Source organism: Schistocerca piceifrons, chromosome 4 (assembly GCF_021461385.2).
Source record: "Schistocerca piceifrons isolate TAMUIC-IGC-003096 chromosome 4, iqSchPice1.1, whole genome shotgun sequence".
Classification (NCBI taxonomy): Eukaryota; Metazoa; Arthropoda; class Insecta; order Orthoptera; family Acrididae; genus Schistocerca; species Schistocerca piceifrons.
Window position 1 is genome coordinate 669,975,774 of NC_060141.1, and position 14,392 is coordinate 669,990,165.

General features: G+C 41.2%; 1 protein-coding gene across 1 annotated transcript in view; it reads right to left on the reverse strand.

The window, feature by feature from the left end:
• The window catches only part of LOC124794931 (glucose dehydrogenase [FAD, quinone]-like), a 41,706-nt gene that overhangs the window by 13,653 nt on the left and 13,661 nt on the right, over positions 1-14,392 (reverse strand). Inside the window, exons 3-4 of the mRNA XM_047258639.1 lie at positions 3,058-3,288; positions 1,851-2,927 (exon numbers count right to left, since the gene is read on the reverse strand). Coding sequence (XP_047114595.1) covers positions 1,851-2,927; positions 3,058-3,288 — 1,308 coding nt within the window. The remainder of the gene's footprint in view (positions 1-1,850; positions 2,928-3,057; positions 3,289-14,392) is intronic.

Genomic DNA, 14,392 nt, shown 5'->3' on the forward strand with positions numbered 1-14,392 from the left:
AACCGCTCGGCCACCCGGTCCGGCAGTTGTTAAAGAATCGGTGGTTTGCAGATACTTGTAATGTGCTATTAACTGCTGGTTCTTTGTCCTTAATTAAAAAAAGTTCCGTCTCCATCTTGGGCAACGAAGCAAATTGTAGGAGAATTCTGAAGACTATCTACGTGATACCTATTTGCGTTGTTGCTTGAAATCTGACAATCTACAAGAACATCGTTAACCCAAGTATTACACCAAATGTTACAGTTCAGTCCGCTTATGATCTTCTTTTCTGTTATACATTGTGAGTCATACTGTAAGTACCCATACACGTGGCAAAAGTAGTGACTAATTTCCTTACCGCTTCCAAAATGGGGAACCAAAAAGAAATACCATTACTGAAGGAAGAACGGAGTAACATATTCCGTTGGCTGGCACAGTATGCAGATAACTCATGACACGGTGGCAAAACGTATCAACAAATTCAAAAGGACAAGTTCCGTTGCCAGTGGAAGTAGATATGGATGACCAAAGACGACAACAGATCGAGGTAAGTCAGCGGAGGCGGTAGCAGCCAGTCAGGAGTCCGACAGAGCGGACCCGTTGCGTCTCGGCGCAAATGGGAACCAGCCAAGGCAGTGTTATGCGCGTTTAGCATTGAAATGTGTCAACCACACGAGCTACAGATGCTGCAGAATCTGATAGTAGACGATCCTGATCGTCGGGCGCAGTTCTCTGAGAGCGCTCTGAATGGGCACGGCCGGCCGAAGTGGCCGTGCGGCTAAAGGCGCTGCAGTCTGGAACCGCAAGACCGCTACGGTCGCAGGTTCGAATCCTGCCTCGGGCATGGATGTTTGTGATGTCCTTAGGTTAGTTAGGTTTAACTAGTTCTAAGTTCTAGGGGACTAATGACCTCAGCAGTTGAGTCCCATAGTGCTCAGAGCCATTTTGAACCAATGGGCACGAGACTCTTCCTGGTTTTGTTGATTCCATCCATTTTTCCAGACGAGGCAAATATATACGTCAGTGGCGAAGCGAACAAGCAAAACATCAGGTATTTCATCTGGAACAATCCACATTGGATGTCACACCGTAACAGTCAGTGTGCCGAGAAAGTCATGGTATGGTGTGGGATTTAGGCTGATATTGTTAGTCCTTTTTTCACTGAAGGGGCTACAAGGCGATGGTCTACATCGACATTCTGGACAATGAAATCTTCATGTCACTCCTGGACGAAAGTTGATATTTCCGTTCTTTCTTACAGCAAAACGCGCCACCCCAGCATTACTGCATTGAAGTGAGCCCATAGTTGGCCCAGTATTTTGCTGTAAATTGGCTCGGTCTATGTTCAGTAGAATGACGGCCTATGTCACCAGTATTCATACCAGTAGATTTACATCTGGGGCGACTTAGAACAGATTGGTACCATCAGAAAATCTATAATTTGGACCATCTGTAAAGAAGAATTTCATTAACTTATTAGCAAATAACAGGAGAAATAGTATCATGTGTTTGCCAACACAGATTCGAGCGACTGTCATTTTGTGTGTACATACAAGGAAGACATGTAGAATACATCCCGTAATTGCGTCATCTTATGACAATAGAAACAATAGTCACTGCCTTCACCCTTTGTTTGGAAACCTATGATTTATCCAGAATGTATTCGGACATTTTCGATTACAGATCACCAGAGGAAGTAGAGGCTGTGTTGCGCATAGTCTTGAGAGTAACTCTTCAGTACAAGTCTCATTGCTACTCAGTAGGTCTAGATCGATAGGAAGGTAGTCACAGGTATAGAGAACATGTTGTAGAGGGAGTCAGGTTATTTTTCAATAATTATGGATCTCTATATTTAGATTTTGTGAGATTACCTCTGTTCCAATGTTCTTCATAGCTTCAGTGTTGCCAAACTTTATGGCGTACTCGTCACCGCCCAGGAACGCCTGAATGTCTTCATCTCTGGTCAAATATCGCGGGTCGATTTTGGGTGGGTCACGCGGATTAGAGCTGTTAAGAGAGATTTTACCGACGCTTCGCGGGTGTAGTAGCGTCATGTACGGAACCATAGTCATGTCACAGCTGTCGAATATCTCATTGTATCCACGCCTGGCGTCATCTCCGAAGCCTGCTTTATCCAGGAAGGCCTGACGTCCACCGTCGTCCGTTTTGTTCACACAGGACAGTTGCATCTCGATGTCTGGGTATCCTTCTGGACAGTACTCATCTGGCGTAGAATTTGTCCTGATGAAACCTAAGAAATTGTTACACGATAGAGTTGCAAGTGGACCCGTTCTTCCTTTAAGATACTGGTAAGTTTTGTCGTCACTGGTTAACTCCGATTGATCTCTGCGGTACTTCTCGTTGTTTATGCAGAATGTGATTATTGGCGACTTGAAATGATCCAGGAGATTAGCTCCGACATTATCATTCGCTACAATCGTTGTTATATTCAAGGATTTTAGTTCATCTTCAGGGCCCACTCCAGACAACATCAGAAACTGCGGAGACTGCACAGTCCCTGCAGACAGGATGACCTCCTTTGTAACGTTAGCCGTCATTTTCTCGCCGCCATGCATAAATTCAACTCCATACGCCCTTTTGGTTTCCGGATCGATAAGAATTTTCGTTACGAAAGCGTGCCTCAGCAGATGTAGATTTGACCTGCGCCCCGCCGGACTCAGAAAAGCCTTCGCATTGCTGCACCTTTCGCCATCTCTTATGTCCCCCAAAGACTCGGAGAAAACGAGGAATTTGTCCGCGACAAGGTCGACTACGAATTCGTGGCCTGTCTCTCTGACGGCTTCCTTCATTGTTTCATAGACGCTCAAGTTGGCCTTTATTTGGCTGACAGTGTAGTAGCCTCCAAAGCCGTGGTACTTGTGGACGTCTGGTTCTGACGCTATTAAATCCGAACGTAGGTCCTCCGATTTCTTGAAGTATGGCAGCACCTGGAAAACAGAACGTGTTTTGTAAAAGAAACGTAATTGGAAGGCTCGTTTCTCAATGTGTGTGATGTGAATAGTCGGAAACGCGGCATTTCGAGAAGCCAGTTGGTTAGTGTCTTCTTATGGTACTCACTTTGTCGTAGCTCCAATCGGTGAGACCCTGTCGCGCCCAGCCATCGTAGTCACATTTATTGCCTCGCACGTACACCAAGCCGTAGAGGTTGCTGGAACCACCCACCATTTTCCCTCTAGGCCAGAGGCACCTACCAGGATCCTCAAACCCGAGACAGGCCTGTTGTTGCTCCTCGGTGACAAACTGCCAGTCTTCATAAGTACGCTCCACTCTATTCTGTAGCGCTGGTACCTGTAAATGAAAGTGTTTGGAATCTATGACAGTATGACGAGATCAGGAAGTGTGCTACTTGTAAAATACTATGCAGAAAAGGATATTTAATGGCTTTGTCAGAGAGGACGGAGCAGCGAAAAGAGTTTCTGGGAATCTTTTTGTACTTGGGATGGAAATTTGTGCCTTAAAAGCAGACCAATCGCCATCGATCAACGGCTTAAGGAAGCAGAAGGCAAGGGGTGCAATTGCCAAACAATTATTGAATAACCGGTACCAGAAAGTTGACTGACTGAAGTTTGAACGTGGCTGGGAAAGCAGTAATTCTGAAAAGAGAAACGCAAAGATTCAATCTAGAGAAAGTGGGGATTACTGAAGTGAAACGGAAAGATGAACACGTGGTAGAACATCTTCAGCAGAAAACTATATAAGGGGTAGTCAAATGGAAACTATACATACGGAAAGAAGAGTAGTTAAGTGTTCATTAGTTTAAAAATAAGCTTCATAAATATTAATACACGTGTCGTCCTGTGAGACAAATTGGTCGTCGCCGTGGAAAAATGTCTGAATTTGCCTACTGAATCATGATTGTAACCAGGCGTGCACGCTTCGTCCGAATCAAATCGATGGCCAGTAATGTCTTCCTCCAGGGCACCAACAGTATATTAGCGTAGGGAGAGGTCGTGACTCCATGGAGGATGTGTTAGGGCTTCCCAGCGAAACTTCTGCAGCATAGTCGAAACAACTTTGGCAAACACGTGCACAGGCCCGGTCCCTCGTCATGAGATATCCATATTTCTGGAGCCCTGAAGAAGAACTTTCGTGGGCGTCGATTTACATCGGGCAAGGAGGTGCACGCGTAGGTACAATTACAATTACATAGGGAACAGCAACCTTTTCTCCATAAAGTCAGTGACCGTCTTACCTCACAGTCTGATAAATATCTTAACAGTTACGGCGATTACTTTTGAAATAATAGTTTACATACTTTTTCTCCATCCGTCTTGTTTTAATTTGTCTGCATTTTATATAAAGAGAGTAGGAATCGTCATGAGAAAGAACCTATAGTATTCACTGAGTAACACTGAAAAGATAGGAGATACAATTGTTGTCATTACAAACGATGACAAACCAACTCCTACAACAATAGTTTAGGTATAATGCCGACGCCACAAGAAGATGACGAAGACGTAAAGGAAGTATAAAATAAGAATATAGAATGGGTAATTACATTACAGGCCATTGTAATCTCATAATCACACGGGATTTGTAGAACTATGGGAGGATATGGGCTTGATGTTAGGAGTTAGAGAGGAGAAAATCTGAATTTCGACATATAATTTCCATAGGAATGGGCATAATAGTGTCCAAATATCGGAAGAGGAGAAAGTATAGTAGGAAAATGCCAGGAGACACGGGAAAATCTCAATTTCATTACAGCACGGAAGGGCTGGGATCCTGGAATAAAATATTGGAATGAAGGTCTTACCCACGAGCAGCTGTGGACTCGGATCACAATTTAATAATGATTAAATGTAATCAGGAAGGAAAAATGTGCAAAGAAACGGCATACTTGAGTACTGAGAGAGGATGAGGTGAGTTTGAAGTTTTCTGAGGCTAAGGGTACTCGATAATGAATACCATAAAGGCAGTTCAGGTGGTTAGGAATGGACGTGTCTAAAAATGGCAGTCACAGAAATTGCACAGAAAAAAGTGTAAGGTAACAGCAAAGAAATCTCAGGTAACTGAAAAAATACTTTAGTTGGTTGACGAACGACCGAAGTACAAAAACGTTCACGGAAAACAGGTAGGGGAGTTTTTACATGGGGAAGCGTGTTACATGCGACTTTGAGTTAATCACTATTTGCAACAGACATTCTTTTCAGCTGATTGTAGCAGCTGATAGTACATTTCCTGCTGATCGCTGGAAAGCGAGCTCTGACTATTAGAGAGACTGCGAAAGGAAACGTTCCTCCGTATGTTTCCAGTTACTTTTTCTGCAACTCTTTCTTTCATACCAACGTAGGCTTTTGTAGATCAGTGCAAATGCTGTGTTATGTGGATTTCTTAACTTCATATAAATAATAAAATGTTTAAAATTTCTCTGCAGCTGAAACCGGATGCTTACTGGCAACCGTGTATGAAATGATGGGGTATGGAGTAATTTCCTATAATTTCATTGGGGCTAGTTGTTTCGGTGCGAATGTCATGTGTAGCTTCTTATTACGTACCTCATTTGTGAAGGCGATATGAGATAACACGAAAAGAAGACAACACAAGCACAACGCCCAAAGAAACATAAACATACAGCAATCAGAAAAAATGTAATGTCAGATTACCAGTAATTTGAGAAAAATGAAACAGATTTTTCGATTATATTGACAACATATTGCACGTACTAGAAACAAAAAATAAATAATATGAAACTGTAATTTTTAATGAATGCTTAATGGTGCGCATATAATGTAACAAATTACTTCATCCGTGTAACAACATTCCCCATTAGGTGTACAGCGTTGAGATGAACATGACCGGAAATAGTGTCAAATCAGCGATATTCTTGATAGGAGAACATAAAGAAAAATATTAAATGCAGTGAATGTATAACAATGATGCTACATTGTAATGTATATTTCCTTAACTTAGCTCTACAACTTAATTCTACAAAAATAATTAAATGGAACCATAACAACAAGTCTCGGCCATCTCTGTAAGACTCTACGAATCACAGGAATGAAATAAGCTGGATGTGAAGGAAGACAAAAGCAAAATGCCTGCAGGAGATGAGTGGGAAGAACCTATAAAGAAAAAGTCTTCAGAAGAACTTTTTGAGTATATAGAAAACTCAAAACTACCTTCAGGGAAAGTTAAGGTTGTCGACACTAACACTGCAAAGTGAATTGCAGTGGAGAGGGCAGGGAGGTGAAATGAGTAAATTGAAGAGTTCTATAACGGAAAAGACTTGTCTGATTATGTGATAGATGAAATGGGAGTCGATATGCAAGACATATTCGAGTGCAAGACAGTATTAGAGTCAGTGTTGAAAAGACATTTGGAATTCATGAGATCAAGTAAGATGGAAGGCACAGATAAGACGCTAATGAGAATAACGTAGAGAGGAACTGAAATGAAAATTAAGGATCTGTTAGAAGACGATCAGTTTGATTTATGGGACTTTGTTTTATGATTCACGTACACTGTGAGATATTGGTGCCGAGCGATGTCCATCCAGAGCAATCTCATGCTGCAACACAGAACTGGGTGGTGGGCACCCGCTTTGTTGGTGTCTGCGACTGAAAGAAGATTGACGTCGGACGGTAGCGTCATCGTCGGAAATTGTTACGACAGTAAAAAATCGGAAAGACCATGGTAATTATATTTTGTCAGCGGCCTTTGAATTGCGTTTACTTCTAAGTAAAATTTTTTCAGTTCAACTACATACAAGTTTGTTTAAATAGTGTTTTTTTTTAGAATAACGTAATTAGATGGAGTTTGTAGTACTGCTTTGTAACAGAATAATATTATATTTTACAGAAGTGGATAAACTGAACAGAAGAATTTTTCGTAAATAAATTAACTAGATATTTGCCGATGAAAGTAAAGTGATGCAAAGTACACTATATTGTGGTTACAAAATACTATTACATAAAAAATTTTCCCCAGAGATATGAATACGGTGGTTTAAATTTACTCCGTCAACAGTGTCGGAATATGCAAGCATTGATCTACCAAGGCATCGACATATCCGGTGATTAAATTCTCAAAACAGCCTGACAAAGACAGAAATTTTTCAGTACTTTTCCAAAGTGAAGTTGTACAGCAGTATAAAACATCTTCTCTGCATCTGTGTAGGTTATCCCATATCAACTTTCTCAAAGACACTGATGTAAATATGGTGGCTTTTACAAGTCTTACAACTGAATGAATTTTTTTATATTAACTGTGCTGATATTACATTACCTGACCTCAAACGGCACTTTTCTACAGTTTATCAGCGAAATGATGTGAATGTGACATGCATAAAGTGGTGCTGTAGCACTGAAGATTGTAGTTAAGAACTGAAGAAAATCAGAAACTGTTGGCTACGACTTCAGGACATGGCAGTATTGTCGATGGATTGTGGGAAACAGCACATTGCCAAACTACCATAGCGCCCGTAACATGACAGACAAATGACTGCAGACGTTCGCTGTTCTTTTCAATCTATACAACAAAGAAGCAGTGACAGAAATAAAGACAAAGTTGCAGGAATTTGTTTAAAATTTGGGGTTAAAGGGTATTAATGAGAAGATCCGCACATGACATTAGTATCTTCAGTGAAACTGGAGGACAATTACAGGACATAAGAGTTTTATGAATCCAGATGTCGATTGAGAGTAAAACGAAGAAAGAAGAAAAGTGGAGTGTAGTAGTAGAAAAGAAAATGGCGAGAACCTTAATATCAAAATCGGTGATCAAGAACTAGACGACGGAAGTCTTCAAACTTCAAAGCAAAATAGCCCATGAATGGTTAAGGGAAGAGTATATAAAGAGGGCAATCTGGGCCGAGCCAGATTACTAGAATCAGTAATGTAAAAATAAATAGTCGTATACTATCGATACGAGCTTAGGGGAGCAGATGCAGGACTGCTGCACTACCGAACATGACAATGTACACTACTGCCCATTAAAATTGCTACACCAAGAAGTAACGCAGATGATAAACGTGTATTCATCGGACAAATGTATTATACTAGAACTGACATGTGATTACATTTTCACGCAGTTTGGGTCCATAGATCCTGAGAAATCAGTACCCAGAAACCACCTCTGGCCTAATAACGACCTTGGTTCGCCTGGGTATTGAGTCAAACAAAGCTTGGATGACGTGTACAGGTACAGCTGCCCATGTAGCTTCAACACGATACCACAGTTCATCAAGAGTAGTGACTGGCTTATTGTGACGAGCCAGTTGTTCGGCCACCATTGGCCAGACGTTTTCAATTGGTGAGAGATGTGGAGCATGTGCTGGACAGGGTAGCAGTGGAACATTTTGTGTATCCAGAAAGGCCCGTACAGGACCTGCAACATGTGGTCGTGCATTATCCTGCTGAAATGTAGGGTTTCACAGGGATCGAATGAAGGGTAGAGCCAGGGGTCGTAACAAATCTGAAATGTTACTTCCACTGTTCTAAGTGCCGTCAATGCGAACAAGAAGTGACCGAGACGTGTAACGAATGGTACCCCATTCCATCACACCGGGTGATACGCCAGTATGGCGATAAAGAATACACCCTTCCTATGTGCATTAACTGCGATGTCGCCAAACACGGTTGCGGCAATCATGACGCTGTAAACAGAACCTGGATTCATCCGCAAAAATGACGTTTTGCCAATCGGTCACCCAGGTTCGTCGCTGAGTACAACATCGCAGACACTCCTGCCTGTGATGCAGCGTCAAGGGTAACCGCAGCCATGGTCTCCGAGCTGATAGTCTATGCTGCGGCAATCGTCGTCAAACTGTTGGTGCAGATGGTTGTTGTCTTGCAAACGTCCCCATCTGTTGACTCAGGGATTCGGACGCAGCTGCACGATCCGTTACAGCCATGCGGATAAGATGCCAGTCATCTATACTGCTAGTGATACGAGGCCGTTAGGATCCAGCACGGCGTTCCGTAGTCCCCTCCTGAACCCACCGATTCCATATTCTGCTAACAGTCATTGGATGTCGACAAACGTGAGCCGTAATGTCGTGATACGATAAACCGCAGTCGCGATAGGCTACAATCCGACCTTTATCAAAGTCGGAAACGTGATGGTACGCATTTCTGTCCTCCATACAGGAGACATCACAACAACGCCTGCGTATGAGAAATCGGTTGGAAACTTTCCTCATGTGAGCACGTTGTAGGTGTCGTCACCGCCGCCAACCTCGTGTGAATGCTCTGAAAAGCTAATCATTTGCATATCTGAGCATCTTCTTCCTGACGGTTAAATTTTGCGTCTGTAGCACGTCATCTTCGACGTGTAGCAATTTTAATGGCCAGTAGTGTTCCTACTAATGGAGATGGTTTGCTGTTGCCTTTCTCGGGGCTATTGTGCAGTGTTAAGTGTGTATTTGTTACGACTGTTATGAGTGCTTGAATATTGTAATGTTTTGGTTGTGTTGTTATGGATGAAAGGAAGGGTGGAGGTAAAATCTGGTGCCGGCACATAGCCTGCTCGTGGCGAATAGCTTCAGTGGGGCAGCTGAGTGTAACGTCCCCATCCGACAGATTGGTCACCATCAACAGTGTTTCACATACCCGCACATCGTGGGACACAGCAGAGAGGTTTGGGATTTAAACTAGGATATTGGCGCAGAGTCTGGTGATCAGGAACTTTACGCCACCACCTCTCCTCCACTTGTCGGCCAAATACTGGCAGTGAAATCTCATCTGTTACCAGGGCTCGAACCAGCTTACCTCCAAGCCGACTGCCACCACACAAGGGTGTGTTAGCGACCTTGGCTATAGAGGAATTGTATCAAACGTAGGCCTTATTCTGAGGAACAAATTTCTGAGTATGTATATTTGGAGCACACCATTTTATGGTACTGATTCTTGGAATGTGGTGACGTTGAAACACAAAAGGATCGAAGGATTTGAGATGTGGTGCTACAGAAGAACGTTGAAAATTAAGTGAACTGATCAGGTCAGAAATGAGTAGGATCTCCACCTTGTTACGGAAGCAAGGAGTACTTGAAAACAACTACAACAACAAGGGACAGGATGACGGACAAATATTAAGGCACCAGGGAATAACTTCTATGGTTCTAGACGAAGTATTAGATGATAAAAACTGTGTAGTATGGTAGAGACTGGGATACAACCAACAAATAACTGCGGATGTAGGGTGCAAAAATGTGGTACTCGGAGGTTATGAGTTTTCCACAGAAGAGAAATTCGTCATGGGATGTGTCAGATCAGTCAGATGACTGAAGAGAAAAAAATTAAAATGAAGGTTGGATGTGACACATTTGGGGAACATACTATCTGCTTGTTGCCTGAAATTTTTTCACGCTTCATATCATTTGGTGCAGTGTGTTACGACAGATACAGGAGATACATTCAGTGATACTGTCTTTAAGGGTATAAGGGATGCCTTATGACTACAGTGTTATTCTGAGCCGAAATATAGGAACATTTCTGATCAGGTGTTGGGATAAAATGCTTGATTTCTTGACAGAACACGGACATACGTTCTGTTTTTCCTACAGAATTAATTATTTTGGTAAAATGAAGATTTGAGGCATTTTGTTTCTTCTAAATGTAAAGTTATGTATTTTAACAAGTATTTTAAAATACAAATTATTTAATACGAAATTATTTCACAAATATTTCAATTCAACTATATTACAAGGCATTAAAGAACAACTCCCGAGAATTTCATCCTTCTACTATAAAAAGGCTCTGCGAAAATGTACCTTACATACAAAAATATTAAGATTATGGGAAATGATCGAAGATTTTCGTTCATTGCATGCCTTCTGCACAGCTAGCATCATCCGAATTATCCAACAGATTCCGCTTGGCTCTCCAACGCAGTTTAGCCATCCTTGGATAGATTTTCACTGCAGTATCTGAAGACCCGAGCCGTTCCTTTTCCAAACAAAGCACAGCTGATGAAACTTGTAATCCTATACAGAGCCCCATATTCTGCAAAACTTTACACTATGTTCTATTGCCCGAACTGAATGAGGAAACAGCAGCTTAAACACCACAGTGAAGAGTCTTTATACCTACAAAGGCAGTTTTACGTAGCTCGTTCCATTCAAATGGTCATGCAGTTATTTGGACTTGGAATCCAACTGTGAAAACATTTCATTAGTAGACTAATATCTGCGAGGTTTATTTCGTACATTATGGCTGATGGCAAATGATGAGGGTCATTGTACTGTTGTTTAGTTACCTTGCTTCTATTGTACTTGTACGAACTATGTTCTTCTTTTGGACGTAGCCCATGTTTGGGAGTTGTCTTGCTTTGTGTGGGAAAACAGAGCCCAGAGTGCTCATCTCATTAACTCAGCATCTACTGTATTCTACCTAACCTGTAGACCATAGCACTTCTGAATGTGGTCTATTTGTCAATCCATTTTTCGCATCTAAAGTTTTTTCATTCGTGAATTTCTTGGCCCTGATGCTTGACATGAACTGCAGAAGTCTTGATCCCATCCTTTTCGGAACTTCGCCAACACACTCTAGTTTGCAAATATTCACTTTATTTGCAATGGGTCTCAATTACTAAATGTCTTTGAACGCCTATGACTCACTGTCTCCAAGGAATTTATATATCTTATTTAACTGAGTGTTGCTAAATAGTTCTTACTCCAACGACTTTCGTAACAAAAGTTGAATCATAACAATTTGCTATGCACTCATCATCAAATTTATTTTTCATTCTATCCTTGCATCTGCAATGCTTGGAAACTACCTTGCCAGTGTCCACACTTCTAGCTGTACCAGCACGATTCAGAGATATTTAGCCTCTCATCTGCCAGTTCACATCAAAGCTATGGACAAGTCCCGGTTATTATTATTTTCAACAACAGCTTCCTCAACAGCATTTTTCAGATTTTCCTACGCCATTTCAACAGAGACCAAGACAACAATGTGTTGGTGAAATTTTGAGGATGAGAGTTATAAGGGGACTTCGTGGGAGAGTTAAAAGGCTGATATTGGGGAGAGGTGAATTTACTTGTGGGGACCGGGGTTTCAGAGTATGGCGTGAACGCCCCAGCCAAAGCGCTGTGGTCAGTTGCATGTGTTAGCAGACACCACAGTTGAAAATAGAACCAAGAGATGCTTCTGTGAAGAGGGCGTAAATAGCATATCACATAACGCCAGTACGCTTGTGCAAGAATACTAGGTTTTTTATTTATGAACAAACCTTTATTTGTAATTATTGTGAATGACCTGAGTGTCATCGAATATTGTTAACATTTCTTTATTAAAATATTGTTGAAATATATTACTTGTGCCCAAGAACTGGTCACGATGAGTCAAATCATGTTTACAGAATGTAAGAATGATGTATTTTTGGTGGGGACAGCCTTCACTCCATACAAATGCAGACAATAGTGGAACGCTAAGGTAGTCAAGCGGAGACTGGAACTTTTCGAGTGATAAGCTCAACGGAGCTATTCTGGACACTTTGTGTAGAACTGCCTATGGAAACAAGTGTGATTCAGTCGTACAGGATTGATTCTGTGCGGTGAATGGCCGCTATCATCGTTTTTGTTTAGAGAGATTTGAATGTGCTTCAATGTAGGACACTTTTGCTGCATGATTTAAGGAACTGAGACTAGACAAAGGTACTGTTCTTTGTATCATGTGTGATAATTTGTGAATCATGTTGAATTCTGAACTGTTTTGAGCTGTTGTGATCACAAAATGAACACAACCATGCCTGAGGCAGGATTCGAAACTGCAACCGTAGCAGTCGCACGGTTCCGGGCTGAAGCGCTTAGAACCGCTCGGCCACCGTGGCCGGCCACATATCTTTCATGATTATTTAGTTTGATGATTTTACAACCATTGTCGTAACTTTCTCGAAGTAACTTTACTGCATTTGATAAGGATATTTTCTGTCTGTATTTTAACTGAAAAACTTAGGACCCATTCCTGTTTATTTACCCATAGAACATAATCCATAAACCAGACTAATGTTAATATCGTACAGCGTATCTGTATCTGTAGCAACGTATGAGAAACTGCAAAAAATAACACTATGTTTGCAATATTGCACATCAACTGTGTAGGTTTGTATTCCGGGAAACATCAGATTTTCCACAATGTTTGAAACACACATTTTTCTCCAAAAGAAAAAGAAAAAAACATAATAAAGGCACATAAATTACATACGGCGATCCCAGCATTTAGATTCTTTTGTTGTTCTTCAGTTCTAGCTAGTTTCCTTTCTGAAGCACTTTCACATGTAGTGACAGCGGCATCTCTAAATGTATCACTTCTAGAGTAGAGGTTAGGCACTATTGGGACGTCCGAGGCTGAAGTAGAAAACTGAGTAGCCTGTACTTCCTTGCATCAATGTACATGGTTTTCAAACAACATGAGACTGCCTCACGATATCTTGCAGGAAAGGAAACTCAATGAATTCACCAAAACGACTTTCACAAGAAGCACATGTATTTGCTCGCAAAGGAATCAATACAAATGGTTTAAAATCGATTGTCAACTTTCTTACAGTGTAGCCAATATAAAGGGTAACTATCTTGTGCTCATTTACGTCTCTGGCAATTCATGAAAAATCACGCATGTTACACGTTTCATAAACAGGATGCGTAAAATCCTGTGCAAGTCATCTCAATATTTTGAAAACGAATTTCCACAAAGGTCGATTTCCTCACTGAAAAACTTATTCTGTACAACTTTAACACGAAAACTATCGCACGCGTTAGGTTGGTACATGTATAGGCGCTGATAAATGTTTCCTGTTTTTTTAGTCATTGAGCAGTAACTTACGTAAACGATCGCCGAAAAAGTGTAGGAAATGAAAGAAACATATGGTACAAAAAAAATTGAAGGCTAGGATCACGATATCTCACCATTGTCTATAGTCTGAGATGGGGAGCTGCTCCAGTGACTGTGTGAATATTTGCAAAATTTTGACTGCAGGCCAATACAAATTTATGTCGTGAAATAGGTGTGATATCAGTAAATGTAACATGACGAGTTGTAGTGAAATGCGACAAGGCACTCGGGGGGGGTTTCTTTTTGATATGGTTGGGAGCAGGATACAGGGGCTGCTGTAGTGGAAGGCTGAGCAACAAACTGAGGACAGAATATAAAATTAAATTTATTACGCAAGACTATTCATTTAAGGTACTGGTAACAACATAGTGACATATAACTTGTTCAATTTAAATGTACGTCAGCTGATTTAACATGAATCATCAACAAGTTATCTAACATCAAACAATCTGCAAATATGAGATTTAAACTTTCCCACAATTTTAATGGTTTTAAAATGTTATTACGAAATACTGAAAATTACCAAACTGGTCACTGTATTTGAGGATTACATAACCTAATGAGCACAATGTCTTACAGGCAATAATATCACAGACATATAGCAATATCTGCCCACT